Source organism: Oryzias latipes, chromosome 4, assembly GCF_053564925.1.
Source record: "Oryzias latipes strain Hd-rR chromosome 4, Olatipes_Hd-rR_3.1".
Classification (NCBI taxonomy): domain Eukaryota; kingdom Metazoa; phylum Chordata; class Actinopteri; order Beloniformes; family Adrianichthyidae; genus Oryzias; species Oryzias latipes.
In genome coordinates, this window is record NC_136240.1 from 32,017,356 (window position 1) to 32,032,638 (window position 15,283).

Sequence of the window (15,283 nt, forward strand, 5' to 3'; positions counted from 1 at the left end):
TCTAAGTATATTCCAATTTTTTAAAATATCTACAAATATTAAAGTCCCACTCCAGCCATATTTCGATAATTTTCAAATTGTTCACAGCCGTCTTTTAATTATAAGTATGCTACTTTTAACCAAAAGAAAAAAAAACTGTGTCGTTTCCTAGGACATAGTTTCTGCAGAGTGAGAGGAGTTTATTCGAAATTTACCTGAGTTGTGACCTTTAACCCCATTCCCACATCCCATCATCCACCTGTTTGCAGACTCTACCGCTACCTTACAGCCACTTATAACCTCAAGTTTTCAGCCAGTTTTAATTTTTTTTAAAAGTAGGTTTAACACTTCTGCTATCCTAGGCACTTTAACGTTGGGAGTTGGGTCATCTAGACCCACTAGACAGTGTGCTAAACCTTTTTTCTTCAATGAGTTGTGAACCTCACTGGTGTCTATGGATTACATGAAATCTTTCCAGCTTTGTCATGGTAGGGAGAACACATCAAAGTATGGGTGGGGTCATCTAAGATAGTACAAGGGTTAAAAGTTTTAAACATCAAACTCTGGATAACATGAGTAGTATTTTCTCATCGGCTGGTATTTATTAGAATTGGTACGTGCTTTTCTACTTAAGTACTTTTATTTTGAAGTGTCATAAACTTATTTTTTATTTTATTTTATTAGAACTTCAAAAGATGACACATATTCACATAAGTAGAACAGAAAGAAATAAAAAAAGAAGAACATATTAAAATACAATAAAGTATAATTAGAAATGTGGGCCACAATACTTGGGATTGTCATACAATCTGTGATCTTCAATGAAAATGGAAAGTTTTATGGCATTTTTGTTTTTTCATAGATTTCAGTGATTTAAAATATAAACAGATCTCTTATAAAATGTGTTAAATAATGGTTTGATTTTTAAATAATATGAATGACGTTTTCCAGACATTAATAGAGCATTAAATGCCTAAATTAAATAAATTAACACCAGAAACTATTCCAATTAATATGAAGTGTTTTTATAACTGAATAGAAATAGGAAAAGGAGTAAGTTGATAATCTAAGTTGATAAGGAACTTTTGGCCGCGCGTCCAGAAACGCTCGTTTCATTTCCTCCGTTCCTGCCTCCTCCTCCGTCTGTGAGGCTGCAGGGATGGACGGGCTTTCTTGAGGAGGAGGTGCTCCAGCTGCAGCCTACGTGCAGCAGCTCTTGTCCCGGGGCGGACCGCGGTCTGGGAGGACGTAAAAACTAACGGTTTCCTGTGCAGAGACGGAGCAAGCCGAGCCGCGCGGGCGGAGTGAGAGTGCACACGTGGACACACCGGACTGACGCTCCGCCCTGCCAATCGCGGCGCGACTTGGGGACGTCATCACGCACCCAACAACCAATAGGATCGCTTATGGAAAAGTGCAAGTCTGGACGGTGTGGAGTCGGGAAAATTTAGGTGGAAAATGGGTCTGTCTGGAAGGCTGCAGATGTTTACTCTGTGAAGAACAAGAAAAGAAAGAAACAGCCCTGCAGTTTGCTAGGGTTAACAGATTTCTATGATGGGGAAAACAAAACATTTTTATTATTCTTTTTGAAAACCTTTTTTTTCTATCTCAGGAGGAAAACACACTCAGGTAAGATTGTTTTTTCCCCCTTTAACAGAAAGTCTTATCCGTGTGCTCTATTTATAATTAGGCAACATAAAATAAAAGTAATTAAAAACAAGACAGAGATCATAAATCTAATGGATGTAAATATAGACAAAAAGTTTTTTCCCCCAATCTTTTTCTTATAAAACATTTTAGAAATGTGGGAACTTTTAGACAAACTATCCGAAAACCTTTACTGTTCAAGTTAGGTTTATTTATGTCCAACATATTGGAATCTTACAAATATTTTTCTATACAGAACAGTTCAGTCCATGAGGCCTAACAGACGGCTAAACCAATACTTAAGTACTTGGCTTTCATAAAATCTCACATGTTTATGGTCCAAAGAAAGCTCTAAAATACACTGAACTGCTGATGTTGTTGATTTTGTGAGTATACTGTCAGGATTGAGATTGTTGCATGATGATGGCCTCGGCTCCAAAGCTTTCTGGGCCTGAGGATGCTGCTCCGGCCGAGGAGGCGTCTAGCACACAGCTGAGCTCTGTTTAACATCTCAGTCCACTTCAGCCGAGGGTCCTCCTTCAAACCGGTTCTGTTGGGTAGGACGTTCGCTCTCATTTCCATCCAAAAACAAGGGCTCAGCAAAGGGGGGGGAGGGGAGGGGGTACACCTTGTTCTCTCTTGTGCTCGCTTTTCATCTCACTCCTGCTTTATGATCTCGTTGTCATGGGCATTAAAAACCCCATTTTACTGGCTTCTCTGAGCTTTCAGCACACGTGGTTGATGGCACAAAAAGGGTTGAGGACGATCAACGCCACTGCTGATGCTCACATTCCAGTTTGCATCTGGTTGCTTTCCTTTAGTGAAACTGTAAACATTGACAGCAGGCAAAGGTCTTTAGCACCAGCAGCCCTCACAGTTTAATTGTCCCGGGAATGTTGGCTAATCATTATGAGAAAGTATCCACTGATGCTGTAAGCCTTTGTTTAACGGGGTAATGCTCATTTGTGCCGGAACTATATGGAAAAAAAGGCTTTATTCTTCCTGACACCAACACTAAATCTCTGCTGAGGTGAACCATGGCGCCCAACACACAATAATTATGCTTGATTGTACTCTTTAACTAAATTGCAGGCAATCCTTCATTTTGATGGAGCATTTCTCCCTTTTTTTAACTCATGCTGTGTGATAAGCGGAGGACTGTTTTATAAGTCTGTCGGTCTGCAAACAAATGAAAAATAATTGTCTTCAACTGAATTTTGGCTTTGGGAAACGGTTTGTTTCAAGCAGTCAAAACAAAAGTAAAACTAAACTAAACAATCAGCAGAAATATCCATCTATGCACAGATATATAAAAGTTAGGATAATTAGTTATGACATGGATTGGAAAATACATATACACATACATCCACACTTGTAAATAATTCACTTGTTACTCTTAATAGACACATTAACTCGTATGGGATGTGACACAATGAAACTATTGAAAATAAAGTTTGTCAAACGGAGTTTAAATTATTTCTTGAATGGGGAGAAAGCAAATTTTTATAATATGATGAAATTGTGATAATTACTTTCCTAGTTTAAAGTACCGGTAATACAAAATAAAAAACAATGTCCTCCATTAAAAATAAATGTAAAAAAATTACAGGAATTTCTTGTATTTTCTTAAGCAATAAAACAATTATAGTTATATATTAACATAAACCTCTACCTTCTCTCAGTTTGTAGAGAAAGTGTTCTCCTTAACCAGTTCAGATTAGTTTTAGATTTTTTTTTTTTTTTTTATTAGGGTAGTGAAAACAGTCAATTTCAGAATTTTTTTTTTTCAGAATGTTTTTCTTGCTACAAACAGAAGAATTTCAATGAGTGTTTTTACCCAGCGCTGTCCACTTTAGTGCCAAGAACACACTGAAAGGTTGAGAGTTCCACACTAAATCCCAACAGTTTTGTCACTTCCTCTTTTATTTCAGTCCAGTATTTTTGTATCCAACTAAATTTCCTCAACATGTGTGCATATGTACCTATTTCCCTGTTACATTTGCAGCAGTAGGGAGAGTCTAAGCCCAGCTTGCTCCTCAGCAGTGAGTTTTAGATAAGTTTTAAACAGTAATTGATATTTAATTTAATTTTTTTTTACTTGTAAATTGAATCAAAGCCAAATTGATTCAGTGTTCTGGCAGTGATAATTCACCGTAATCATTAAAAGAAGTTAAGCCGAGCTTTCCAAATGTACTGTATTTTATATTTACATAGCTTTATGGTGCAGCATGACTGTAACTATACCTTTAAGGTATAACAGTAACAGCAAAATTAGAAACAATCCTAAATGAACAATAAACAGATTTTCTAGCAATATCTGCAAATATTTTGGATCTTACAATTTCCAACACAACAATTTTAATTCCACAACAAAATACAGTTTTATGTCTGCCTTTTCTTTTAATGCCATAGGGTCACAATGCAAAACTGTCATACACAAATTGCTTTGTGGACAGATTATGCGTTTGCAGCAAAAATAAAGTGAGAATGTCTGTCTTTACTGGAATTCTGCTGTGATTTTTTTTAGCTTAAGTGTTATCATTAACGGCATCAATTATCTTCTTTTTAAGCCTTTTATTTGGTTCCTCTTTCATTTTTCTTCTCAATGAGTGTGGTGGTCACATGACAGCACTAGGCATGTTTTTTATTCTCAGTTCTATGTCTCAGTGTTTGTAGTGCATTTGGTTTTGGAACAAAGTTGCCTTTGGTTTCTTCTTCTTCATGTTCTCGTCTGTAACTAATCTAAATTTGTCTTTCACACGACTTGGAGTCATAAATTCTCCACTCAGTGATGGACCACAAACAGGATGTGTTTTAGTGATGTTTCTTGGTTTTACTGTTGCTTCTTTTATATTTTATGTCTTTGACCAGTTACAGTTTGAGCAAAAAAATAAACAAAAAGACACTGAATAAAAATTGCATGTTTTTCTGTGTCACTCCAAAAAAAGCAAAGAATGACTCCCCACATTAAGAATTGAAAGCTGGTTCACGCTATGGTTTCTGTCCCCTTTCAGGCGCTGTGAGTCATGGGCAGCTTCAAGGGTCACGCTCTTCCTGGCAGCTTCTTCCTTGTAGCAGGAATTTGGTGGACAGGAAAGTACTCGCTCTGGCACGCCACCCGCAGGAACAAGAGCATAGGTTCTACTCGGCTGGCTGGCAGGTCCTTGCAGCGCCGCTTGGAGATCATTGAGAACAGTGTTGTCCTCTTCTTCTCTTTAGTGGGTGGGTCCTCCTCGTCTTTATCAAACTCATAAAGGTTAATGAAGCAGAAACCCGACCAGCTGTTTGCTTTAGGGAGTGTGTCCTCCTCTGTGCCCCACAGGTATGCTAGCAGAGCAGTTTCTGGCAGATGGACCAAAGCTGCAGTTGTACAACTTTGCTGAGAAACACTGGGAAGACCTGATGAACTGGCAGCACGCCACCATGTACCTGTTCTTCGGCCTGGCGGCAACCGTGTCTCTGGTTCTCCACAGCACAGAGGCAGCGCCGCTCGCGCTGGACCGTCTGATGCTGGCTGTCGCTTTCTTCAACGAAGGTACCCAGAAGGGTTTTGTTGGTTACACTGATCTTTCTAAAGACTAACGTAAGTGTAGCACATCACGTTCATCAGTTAGAAATAAGAGGTTTGACATTTTATACAGTTTGACTTAACGAAACTTAAACTCAAACTTAAAAATAAGGCAGTAAAGGAAGCTTGGAGGGTGAAAATGGAAGAAAGAGAGCTTGAAAGTGGTAAAAACGTAGAAAAGGTTCATGATTAAAATCACAGAACAGATCCATGAGGGAGTTCAAGGACAATAAAAGAAGGTTTCATCTCAAATTTCATCAAAACATCTCAAGTTTTATTCAAGATCTCAATTAAAGAAGTCTGTGGATGTATAGGATATCATTTAAAGGTTTTCTAAAATGTGTATCTTGTTGCATGTAAAGCACATCTATAACAAAGTCTTTCATGAATAAAACACATCACGGGAACAGTCAAACATGGAGGTAGTAGTGTAATCATGGGGTTTTGCTTCCTGTAAAAAGAGCTCTTGAACTTCTCTTGGCACTGTTGATTTCATGTGATTGTTTTTTCACTGCGATTCATGTAATTTATGTGCAGCTAAAAGTTCCTCGGAAAGCCTTTTTTTTCTTGATTTAATGAGCACAAATTGTATGTCCATAGTTATTGCTGATGTTAAATACACTCTAAATAGATCACTTGCCTCACGACATGGGCAAACTGCCATAATTGATGCAACTGTGACTTCCATCCTCTTGTTTTTGGGTGTTTTCCAAGATTCATCTGGTTACTTTAAAGATCTGAGTTGTTAAAGCGTGACAAAAAATAGATTTCTTTTATCATAACTAAGTTATATTGTGTTGACAAATGTCATGCATGCCACCCAAGGAAAGTCTTCTTTTTTGTTTCTCCAGGATTTCTTTTCCTCTACCACCTCCATGGTCGGAGCATGCTGGATGTCCATGTGCATCAGCTCCTCCTCTACGCTGTTTTCGGTCAGGCTATTGCTGCCTTCCTAGAGGTTTTCCATCGAGGGAACATCATTCTGGAGCTGCTGCGCTGCACCCTCACCATCCTTCAGGGAAGCTGGTTCTGGGAGGTAAATGTGAGCCTGCGGGAGCTGAAGTTGGCTTTAACACGTGAACTAACTCCTTCACTCGTGCTTTGTGTTAGATCGGCTTTGTGCTGTACCCTCCCAGTGGCCCAGAATGGGACCTGACAGACCACAGCAACATGATGTTTGTGACCATGTGTTACTCCTGGCACCTGGCCTTCGCCATGCTCGTCGTGGGCGTGTTGTACTGTACAGTCAGCTGGTCAGTACTTCCTTCTCCGCAGCAGAAACGTGATGGTTCCTCCTGGAGGCCTCACATTTCACAGTACACAGATAAGAGCAGCTTAAGTCTGTCTGATCACGTTGCTGCATGACGAGTTACGTGCTTGTTTGTTGTTCTTTTCTGAAGTGTGGTGCGCTCCAGACTGAAGAGGACTCCTCCGATGGAAATGGGACTTTTGAAGACAACGGAGCGGGATGCAGAATCGGAAGACGACGTTTTATGAAGGAGACCGAACCATATGATGCACGGACATCACAGAGGAATCAGGGATGTGATGCTAGCAATTTGACTAAAAACAAGAGACCCGGACTTTATGTGACATTATTCACTCCAGTCCTGCCTCATTTCATCAGCTTCAGAGCATCTTTAAACCTCTATTTCTATTTTGTTTTATTCTTTTTATGCTTTTTCATGTCTGCCACTCATTTGCACACAAGTTTGACAAGATCTTTGACCTACTAAACTTTCCTTTGTAGAGTTAAGTTGGTGTTCACTAGCGCCATCTTCTGGTGAAATCTATCTCAATCGTCAGTGTTACTTGAAAGCATTTCTTTGCATACGTAAGGCAGCCATCTTTTGTCTCATTACATCAGAAGGTCAGAGGTCAAACACAAAAATATGCTCGTTTTCCGTAAATGAGATGGATTTTGAAAAAAATTCTAACATTTTTGCTCAAAAGAGTTGAAAGTTATCATAGTGTACATTTTTTTTGCCTCTTGAATTTGCACAACAGAATAGGTTTTCTAGATTAAATCATGTTGATGTAAATTATACAATGAAAGTATTGACTCTGTGACCCTAATTACCTACATTTGAAGCAAAATAACAATATATTCTAAACAGTTTTTCATAAATTTAAAGGCAAAACCAGCACCCACTGTGGCTTCTGTACACTAAAGACTTCTTTAGCAGATTATTTATTGCTGCTAAAGTGGAAAAATAAATAAAGGAGATAAGTCAGTCATGTTGTCTTTCATCATTAAATTTATTATTAAATTTTAGTATCATTCATGCATTTTCTAATTTAATTCTTACTTTATGTGCTAAAGGCATTACTACATTATTAGGAGGTGTTGTAAAACTTTCCAATGTGTTGCATTTAGTGGCACTAAGGTTTGTTGATAAAATGTTTACAAAAAATATCTCTGAACTTTAAAGATGTAAGAAAAAAAATCAAGTTTTAAAAGAAAAAGAATAATATGGCCTGTATAACAGCCTGATCTATTGAAGCTGGTTCTTCAAAGTTTTAGAAACCTTAAAGTGGTTAAAGTAGTTTTGTTCATAGAAATGGACAATCATGTTCTTTCTGTCCAGCATACTTTTTCTGTTTTTTCCCCAAATATAATATTTTTGTCAGGCCCAGTTACAGAGCAGGTTAGGTGAAATGGAAATAATATGTCTTGTCTCTTTTGATTCAAGCCATCCAACTTTACTTATCTATAATATATTTATCAATCTCAATATTTGATGATTACGGAGCCCGTGTCCTGACATTAAGATATAAAAATATATCTTGTTCCCACAGATTAATATCTTGTTCCCACAGGTTATTATGTCGTTCGCACGAAATACTATTCCGTTCCCACAAGATACTATTCCGTTCCCACAAGATACTATTCCGTTCCCTCAAAATACTATTCCGTTCCCTCGAAATGATTAACTCGTGCGAACGCAATAATTATGTCGTTCGAACGCAATAATTAATCCGTTCGAACGCAATAATTATTCACGTCATAAGTCATTCACGCGGATATGCTCTTTGTACGCCGGCAAAAGCCGCTTTCAGCTGTAACTTCCGTGTCTCTGTGACCCATATTCGTTCAAAAAAGGAACATGAAAAACAAAATTGATCACTTTGTTACCGTCTCAATGAATATAAGAAAAATATCAAAAGATTTATGATAACTAGGCTGCTTTGTCAAACGATAGCTCCTGCTAGGCTAGCTCCGCCGCAGAGCTCCCTGTTTGATCATGTATGCCGGCATTTGGGCAATTGGCTGGTCTGTTGTCAGACAGCTGATATTGTAGTTTAGGGTCGAATAGGAATAATAATATTCAGGACTTGTCTTTTATTAACTTTAGCAGTCAGTATCTTTACATTCGAAGGCTATTAGGCTACATGCTAACTGACTAGCCGATCATTTCCTGTTATTAATTTACGTCATAGATTTACAGCAGATACCTTCACATTTCTGTCTGTGTGTGTCTCATTACATTGCATTGAAGACACGGAGGATGTTTAGAGAACAGATTTATTTATTTTAAAAAGCACAGAAGCATCCATCGTATTCACGTTCACATCATGGTACGCCCTCAGTCATCTTGCTGCAAAAGCCGCTTCCTGCCGCTACTTCCGGTCTCTGTGAGCATTCAATAGGGGGTAAAAATAAAAGCAAGAATGGTCGATCTGTTATTTTCTCGATGACAATCTGAAAAATATCATATTAAGCTGGATGCTTCGCCTAAAGCACTTACCTTTAGCTTGTAGCATAACAACAATGGCAGTACGTCACGTTTCCCAGAATGCTTTCCTGCCAATCATTGGCCAATCACCGTGTCCCTGTGACCAAGGTCTAACAACAAGACCAATGGTTGGCCGCAAAGCATTCTGGGAAACGTGACGTACTGCCATTGTTGTTATGCTACAAGCTAAAGGTAAGTGCTTTCGGCGAAGCAGCCAGCTTAATATGATATTTTTCAGATTGTCATCGAGACAATAACAGATCGACCATTCTTGCTTTTATTTTTACCCCTATTAAATGCTCACAGAGACACGGAAGTAGCGGCAGGAAGCGGCTTTTGCAGCAAGATGACTGAGGGCGTACCAGATCATCATGTGAATGAACGTGAATACGATGGATGCTTTGTGCTTTTTGAAATAAATAAATCTGTTCTCTAAACATCCTCCGTGTCTTCAATGCAATGTAATGAGACACACACAGACAGAAATGTGAAGGTATCTGCTGTAAATCTATGACGTAAATTAATAACAGGATCAATGATCGGCTAGTCAGTTAGCATGTATCCTTATAGCCTTCGAATGTAAAGCGACTGACTGCTAAAGTTAATAAAAGACAAGTCCTGAATATTATTATTCCTGTTCGACCCTAAACTACAATATCAGCTGTCTGACAACAGACCAGCCAGTTGCCCAAATGCCGGCATACATCAAAGAGCTCTGCGGCGGCGCTAGTAGTAGCCTAGCAGGAGCTATCTTATGACAAAGCAGCCTAGTTATCATAAATCTATTGATATTTTTCTTATATTCATTGAGACGGTAATAAAGTGATCATTTTTGTTTTTCATGTTCCTTTTTTGAACGAATATGGGTCACAGAGACACGGAAGTTACCGCTGAAAGCGGCTTTTGCCGGCGTACAGAGAGCATATCCGCGTGTATGACTTATGACGTGAATAATTATTGCGTTCGAACGACATAATTATTGCGTTCGCACGAGTTAATCATTTCGAGGGAACGGAATAGTATTTTGAGGGAACGGAATAGTATCTTGTGGGAACGGAATAGTATTTCGTGCGAACGACATAATAACCTGTGGGAACAAGATATTAATCTGTGGGAACAAGATATATTTTTATATCTTAATGTCAGGACACGGGCTCAGTAGATGATAACTAAGATTAAGTATGACCTTTTTACACATTATAACAGGAAGAATACGTAGGAAGAGTTTGACTAAAATCTGAAGTAATTTTCATTTAAGATCATATCCTGTCTCTAATTCAACATATGACTTCTGTAGCTGGAGCTCTGACAAGTATGAAAAAGCATAACTCAGCCCTGAAGAAATTAATCATTAATGAGAAATGTCTCATTAAGCAGATTTTTTCAATGTATTAGTTTGAATTGTTCAGAGGTGTTTCTGTGCAAAATTCTGGATGATCTGAGAGAATCTTTAGATACCAGTTTCCTTTTTTGCTCTTTTTAAAATCTAGTTTATTTATTTTTTACAATAAATAACCAGTGGTGGACAGTTTGTGTCACCGTGAAGCCTTCTTAAGGAAACAGCGCCACCTGTCTATCAGATGAGATACTAATTCTGTGACGGCATGATGAGTTTAAGCTGCTCAAAATATGACAAGGTGGGGAGCCCTTTTAGTTTCTACGACATATTTTGTCAGCATTTCTTAAAATTAATATTTGTTTTACATTTATCTAAAGTACATTATTTTTTTTAATATGGTATTTAAAATTTGCATTTAAACGTTAAGAACCTTAGTGCTAGAAGATGCATTCGTTATGTGTTTTAAATTTAGAAACTTCAAAGCACTTTCTTTTTTCAAGCACACCGAGAAAAAAGATCTTCTAGAAGAAGAGCACACACTCCTTCATCTAAATCTAAGCAACCGTTTCAAACCGTCAAAAGTTTATTTTTTGAAAGAATCGATTTTATTTGACTGTTTTTAATGTTATACCGTTTTCATTTAAATGTTATACTATTAATAATAGTAAAAAAAAAAGAAGACGTCTATAAAAAAGATCGGAGTTAAACATCTGTTCCGCCGCTGGTATCGTGAGTGGCGCATTCCACACCTGATCAGGTAAGACAGCTTTCTGACGTCTCCTCCCGTCTCAGCGTGACTCCTCCATCTGTGGAGGTTTCAGGAGTTTCTCTGTCAAGGAAAAGGCAGCAGTCTGTCGACCTGAGAGGATCTTCGGCGATGGATAAACTCAAATCAGTGCTGAGTGGCGAAGAGGCGCGCAATGACAGAACTGTTATGCAGGTAAAAAAACAACAACAAGAAGATTATCTTTTAGGAGACACAACTCGAGCTTAGATCATGTCTTTGTTCTCCTGCAGACCGTGAATGAAGCCTCAACACTGAGTTGGGCCACAAGAATAAAGGGGTTCATCGCCTGCTTCGTGGTGGGGGGTGCCTGCACAATTTTGGTAAATAGATGTGGGGTTTGATTGATTTCCACAGTAATAAAGTTTCTCCTCTGGTCTTTGAGGAAGGGCTGAGCAGGGCAGGATGTTGCCTTACAGGTTCTTCTTGCTCAGAGGAATGCTGATGTTTTTTCTTACCAAGCCGCAAAAGCTTCTTTTTGAAGAAATGCTGCTGAAAAATGACTGTTTATGGTCCCTTTTAACCTGTTTTGCAGGGAGTGTGTGTGCTGTTCCTTCCTAAGATCGGAATCACTCTCTTTATCATTTTCTACACCTTTGGAAATATCTGTGCTCTTGGCAGGTGAGTTCACCTAAAGCATCTCCTGATGGTTCAAATATAGATTTGGAGAGAAAAGTCTGTTTTGATCCATGGAAGAAGCCCGTTTCATGTATGTTTTCTCTCCCAGCACCATGTTTCTGATGGGGCCGGTCAAACAGCTGAAGAGGATGTGTGACAAAACAAGAGCACTGGCCACCACCATCATGATTGTAAGGAATCCCGGGATTTTTACTTCCTCTTTACCAGATTACCAGATGATTTTTTTAATTTAAATTTAAATTCTTAAATTTAAGAATTTAACAGGTCAAGTAGAGTAGAAAAAAATTTCACTTAAGTAATAGTAGCATCACTATAAATAGTACTAGTAAAAAAATAGTTCCAAGTGGCTTAAAATGACAAAAGAAGTATTTAGTTACCGTTGTAAAGAAAATGGTATTTATTCTTAAGAATTTATCAAACAAATTCAGGTTAACTTTCTTCTTCATCCAAATGATAAACATATTTGTCAGCACTCTTCCTGGAATATTATAGCTTTTCCTGATTAGTAGATTTTACTCAAAAGAATGTGACCTAATGAAGCCGAGTAAGAGTTGAAAGTAAAAGATTACTTCTGCATACATTTTTAAAATACTTTTCTTTAGGAAACCGTAGCTGATGAACACCCATCTCTGTATGTAAATTGTGGGGAATATTCAGAAAATCCAGATCCCAAAAATGAATTAAAAACAAATTATGAGACACAATCTTTCTTGTCTTTTAGAAAGAGTCAGTCAGTATTTATTGTTTTCTGAAATGCACAGCTTGATAGCCTAACATTTGGTTTCCTAAATGTTAGTCTCCTCACATTAGGTTTTTGCTAACCTCAGTCATAAATCTGTTCTCCTTTTGGACAAAAAGACTTTCTCCTCCCTCACAATTTCAGCTCGTTTGAATTTCTTTCAACGCCCACTCTGTTAAAAAAATGTCTTTTGGGTGTTTTTAACATTTCCTTATGGCATTTTTCTCATGATGGAGGTCATGTATAAGTAAATGTAACTTAAATTTACAATTTGGAGTATTTCTTTATTCAAATTGTTGTAAATCAAGAGCAGACAAAAAAAATGTTGTTTGTAAAAGCTTGTAGTTGTGAAGTAAAATCTACAATCGGTGGTCCACAAGCTCCCTGCTCTGCTCCATTCTGATGCATCCACTGTCAGACAAATGGATCCATCACGTCTTTGTTTTCCTCGTCTGAGCTGGAATCTGGATCTAAACTGTACGGATGGATTGCTCTGATATTGATTACTATTTTTGTTGCTCCGCTAATGTTAGGTTGGGGTTGAAAGGGGCTGTAAGCTAGTGGGAGAGTCTGTAAACAAAGAGATGAAACTCAAACTCACCAAACTTGTCTTTAATGGAGGTCTGGTCGAGCATTTATTAATCAGTCTGGGTAGGGCTGGGTATCACCAGTGATTTCCAGTATCGATTAGATTCAGTTCAACAGAGCCTGGATTGATACAATTCACGGTTCTTTCCATTCTGTTGATCCACTCGATTTGATTCAAATTTGAATTTATATGGTTTACACATTTAGACATATTTGTACAGAAATCTATTAATAATCTATCTATCTTTGTGTCTGTATCAGATTAAAAGTTATTAGTGAAATAATAAACCAGGAAGATTTTTAACACCATACAGTTACAGGATTTTTCATTAGAAGAAGCTCCAACAAAACCGTACAGATCATTAACACTGTAAAGGCTCTAATTTGGATGATATTACATAAATAAATGTTCTGCCTCTCCTGGAGGTGTTCCAGTTTGGCCACTAGGTGGAGCTCGTCCCATAGCATTACGGTCAATTCCAGGAGACTTGAGCAAAAAAAAAAAAAAACAGCAAAAAAAAAAAACCGGTGCTTTAAACCACAAATGGTTATTTAAAAAAAATGTTTCCTTAAAACAGTTTGGAAAATTCATGCCTGTGAGTTTATAAATCTGTTCATTTAATCAGTAAATGGTGGACTTCAGGTTTACGGCTTTAATGTGTTTGGTTACCGGAAAAGGAAAGGCATAAAAGCGATTTTATCAACCCAGCCCTAAGTCTGAAGACTTGCTGTTGAAAACTTCTTAATTCTGTCCTTTTCAACGTTGGCTTTATCTTTATTAATGAACTAATAACACAATGTAGTTATATGCTTACACTAGTCTGCCATTGTAGATTTTAAAAAAACAATCTAAAGCCTTGTTTGAGCAAAATAGATTCATTCTGTTTTATACCTGCGCGTCCTAGAAATATCAGAGGCTGCTCTAACATTTTATAAAGTATTCATGAAAAAATAAATTTTAAAATGTTCAGGAAAAATAAAAACAATAATTTCAGCTCAAGTATGTGAAAAAAAGTGTTTGTTTTTCTTCTAAAAACCAAAGTTAAAAATGATTATTTCATAGCATATAAAATGTTCAACATAAATTAAAATGTCAATGTGAACAGAAAGTTGTGTATTTTCCAAACAGGCACTTGATCCATTTGGTAAAACAGATCCACCTGTTGAATCTGTAGATGCTTCAAATAGTACTTTGGGATCATGGTGGATGCTGGACCTCCACTTTTGGAAGGAAGCTATTGAAACACATTTAGAATGAAAGAAAATATAGATTTTTAACATACGTAATGCTTTTTATGAGGACCAGATTTCTTTGTTGCTAATTTGGTTTAATATCTTTTCAGACGTGCCTTGTTTTGACTCTTTGTGCAGCGTTCTGGGTGAGTGATCTTCGTCGCAGCAGTTATAATGCCTTCTTCCTCATAATAATAATTAAAGTTTGTGCGCTTAAGGATTTGATGTCTGCCTTTTATAGAGTTTCTTCCTTTTTCTTTCAGTGGAAGAACTTCGGACTTGCTTTGCTATTTTGCATATTGCAGGTCTTGTCGTTTGCCTGGTGAGTCCAACCTTAAAAAAAATTCCAAAGCTGGAAGATTGTGCTCCCCTGTGACTTCAAATGTGTTTTTCTGTCTTCAGGTACAGTCTGTCATACATTCCATGTGTGAGGTTAGTCTTTCCTGTCATCATGTGTTCATATTAAACATGTATGTTTGCTATCAGCAGATTGAAGTTGACCAGTCTCTGATTTATTTTCCAGGGAGGCGCTCTTGAAGCTGGTTTCTCTCTTCCTAAAGTGACCTTTCCTTTGACGTGAAGGCTTGTGCTGCTTGAAGTGTCTTTGAAAGAAAAGGACCAGTCATTTGTTGAAGTTGACAATCTTCCTTTAGAAGACAAAAGTTGTTCTTTTATACACTGCAGAGTTTGTCCATTATTATTTAATTATTTCCTTTTTGTTAAAATACATTTTAAAAACCCTTACTTTTTTGTGCCATATGTGTAAATACGTGTAATAAATGTACATATTAAAGATTTTATAAATCGCCAGATAATAGCCTTAGTTTGATGACTGAGGGGACTTTCTGCATTCACAAAACCTAACTGTAAAAATTACATTTTTATTTTTTTGTTTCCACATTTTCTGAATATGTATTAACCTTTAGTCAGCCACTCATAAAAAGATTAATTCTGCAGTTTTACAGAGTTATGGGGCTGTGAAATATGCCTCTGCTTTTTATTTTTATTTTCATAGTTTAGTCATAAGTAC

General features: G+C 37.4%; 2 protein-coding genes and 2 long non-coding RNA genes across 8 annotated transcripts; 3 read left to right on the forward strand and 1 right to left on the reverse strand.

Moving 5' to 3' along the window:
* The first annotated feature begins 1,197 nt into the window (after window positions 1-1,197).
* Window positions 1,198-7,432, forward strand: tmem45a (transmembrane protein 45a). Of its 4 annotated transcripts, none has more exons than XM_078946669.1 (6): window positions 1,198-1,608; window positions 4,641-4,848; window positions 4,949-5,161; window positions 6,046-6,230; window positions 6,305-6,510; window positions 6,595-7,432. In XM_078946669.1, the coding sequence occupies exons 2-6, from the start codon at window positions 4,653-4,655 to the stop codon at window positions 6,689-6,691; spliced, it is 897 nt and encodes a 298-aa protein (XP_078802795.1). In that variant the 5' UTR covers window positions 1,198-1,608; window positions 4,641-4,652; the 3' UTR covers window positions 6,692-7,432. The 4 variants fall into 4 exon arrangements, with proteins under 4 accessions (XP_078802795.1, XP_004068367.1, XP_078802796.1 ...); XM_004068319.5 differs by having other exon boundaries at window positions 6,305-6,447; XM_078946670.1 differs by lacking the exon at window positions 1,198-1,608 and adding an exon at window positions 2,026-2,183.
* A 1,274-nt stretch (window positions 7,433-8,706) lies between these two features.
* On the reverse strand, window positions 8,707-9,030 carry LOC144992050 (uncharacterized). The gene is made up of 2 exons (XR_013655799.1): window positions 8,944-9,030; window positions 8,707-8,828 (listed from the first exon to the last, which is right to left on the reverse strand). It is a non-coding gene; the product is annotated as an uncharacterized LOC144992050 (long non-coding RNA).
* Window positions 9,031-9,048: 18 nt separating this feature from the next.
* LOC144992051 (uncharacterized) lies at window positions 9,049-9,370 on the forward strand. The gene is made up of 2 exons (XR_013655800.1): window positions 9,049-9,123; window positions 9,238-9,370. It is a non-coding gene; the product is annotated as an uncharacterized LOC144992051 (long non-coding RNA).
* A 1,469-nt stretch (window positions 9,371-10,839) lies between these two features.
* Window positions 10,840-15,068, forward strand: sft2d2a (SFT2 domain containing 2a). Of its 2 annotated transcripts, XM_078946672.1 has the most exons (9): window positions 10,840-11,027; window positions 11,108-11,210; window positions 11,288-11,377; window positions 11,590-11,675; window positions 11,782-11,863; window positions 14,364-14,399; window positions 14,517-14,575; window positions 14,656-14,685; window positions 14,777-15,068. In XM_078946672.1, exons 2-9 carry the CDS (start codon window positions 11,148-11,150, stop codon window positions 14,814-14,816), a joined length of 486 nt encoding a protein of 161 aa, XP_078802798.1. In that variant the 5' UTR covers window positions 10,840-11,027; window positions 11,108-11,147; the 3' UTR covers window positions 14,817-15,068. The 2 variants fall into 2 exon arrangements, with proteins under 2 accessions (XP_078802798.1, XP_011472750.1); XM_011474448.4 differs by lacking the exon at window positions 10,840-11,027 and having other exon boundaries at window positions 11,034-11,210.
* Window positions 15,069-15,283: the final 215 nt, after the last annotated feature.

Excerpts from the sequence above, each read along its gene's own strand:
- tmem45a (XM_078946669.1), top strand. The coding sequence starts at position 4,653 with ATGGGCAGCTTCAAGGGTCACGCTCTTCCTGGCAGCTTCTTCCTTGTA. Across the intron at positions 4,849-4,948 it reads CCTCTTCTTCTCTTTAGTGG|GTATGCTAGCAGAGCAGTTT; the intron begins GTGGGTCCTCCT and ends TGTGCCCCACAG. Across the intron at positions 6,511-6,594 it reads TGGAGGCCTCACATTTCACA|TGTGGTGCGCTCCAGACTGA; the intron begins GTACACAGATAA and ends TCTTTTCTGAAG.
- sft2d2a (XM_078946672.1), top strand. The coding sequence starts at position 11,148 with ATGGATAAACTCAAATCAGTGCTGAGTGGCGAAGAGGCGCGCAATGAC. Across the intron at positions 11,211-11,287 it reads ATGACAGAACTGTTATGCAG|ACCGTGAATGAAGCCTCAAC; the intron begins GTAAAAAAACAA and ends GTTCTCCTGCAG. Across the intron at positions 14,686-14,776 it reads TCATACATTCCATGTGTGAG|GGAGGCGCTCTTGAAGCTGG; the intron begins GTTAGTCTTTCC and ends TTTATTTTCCAG.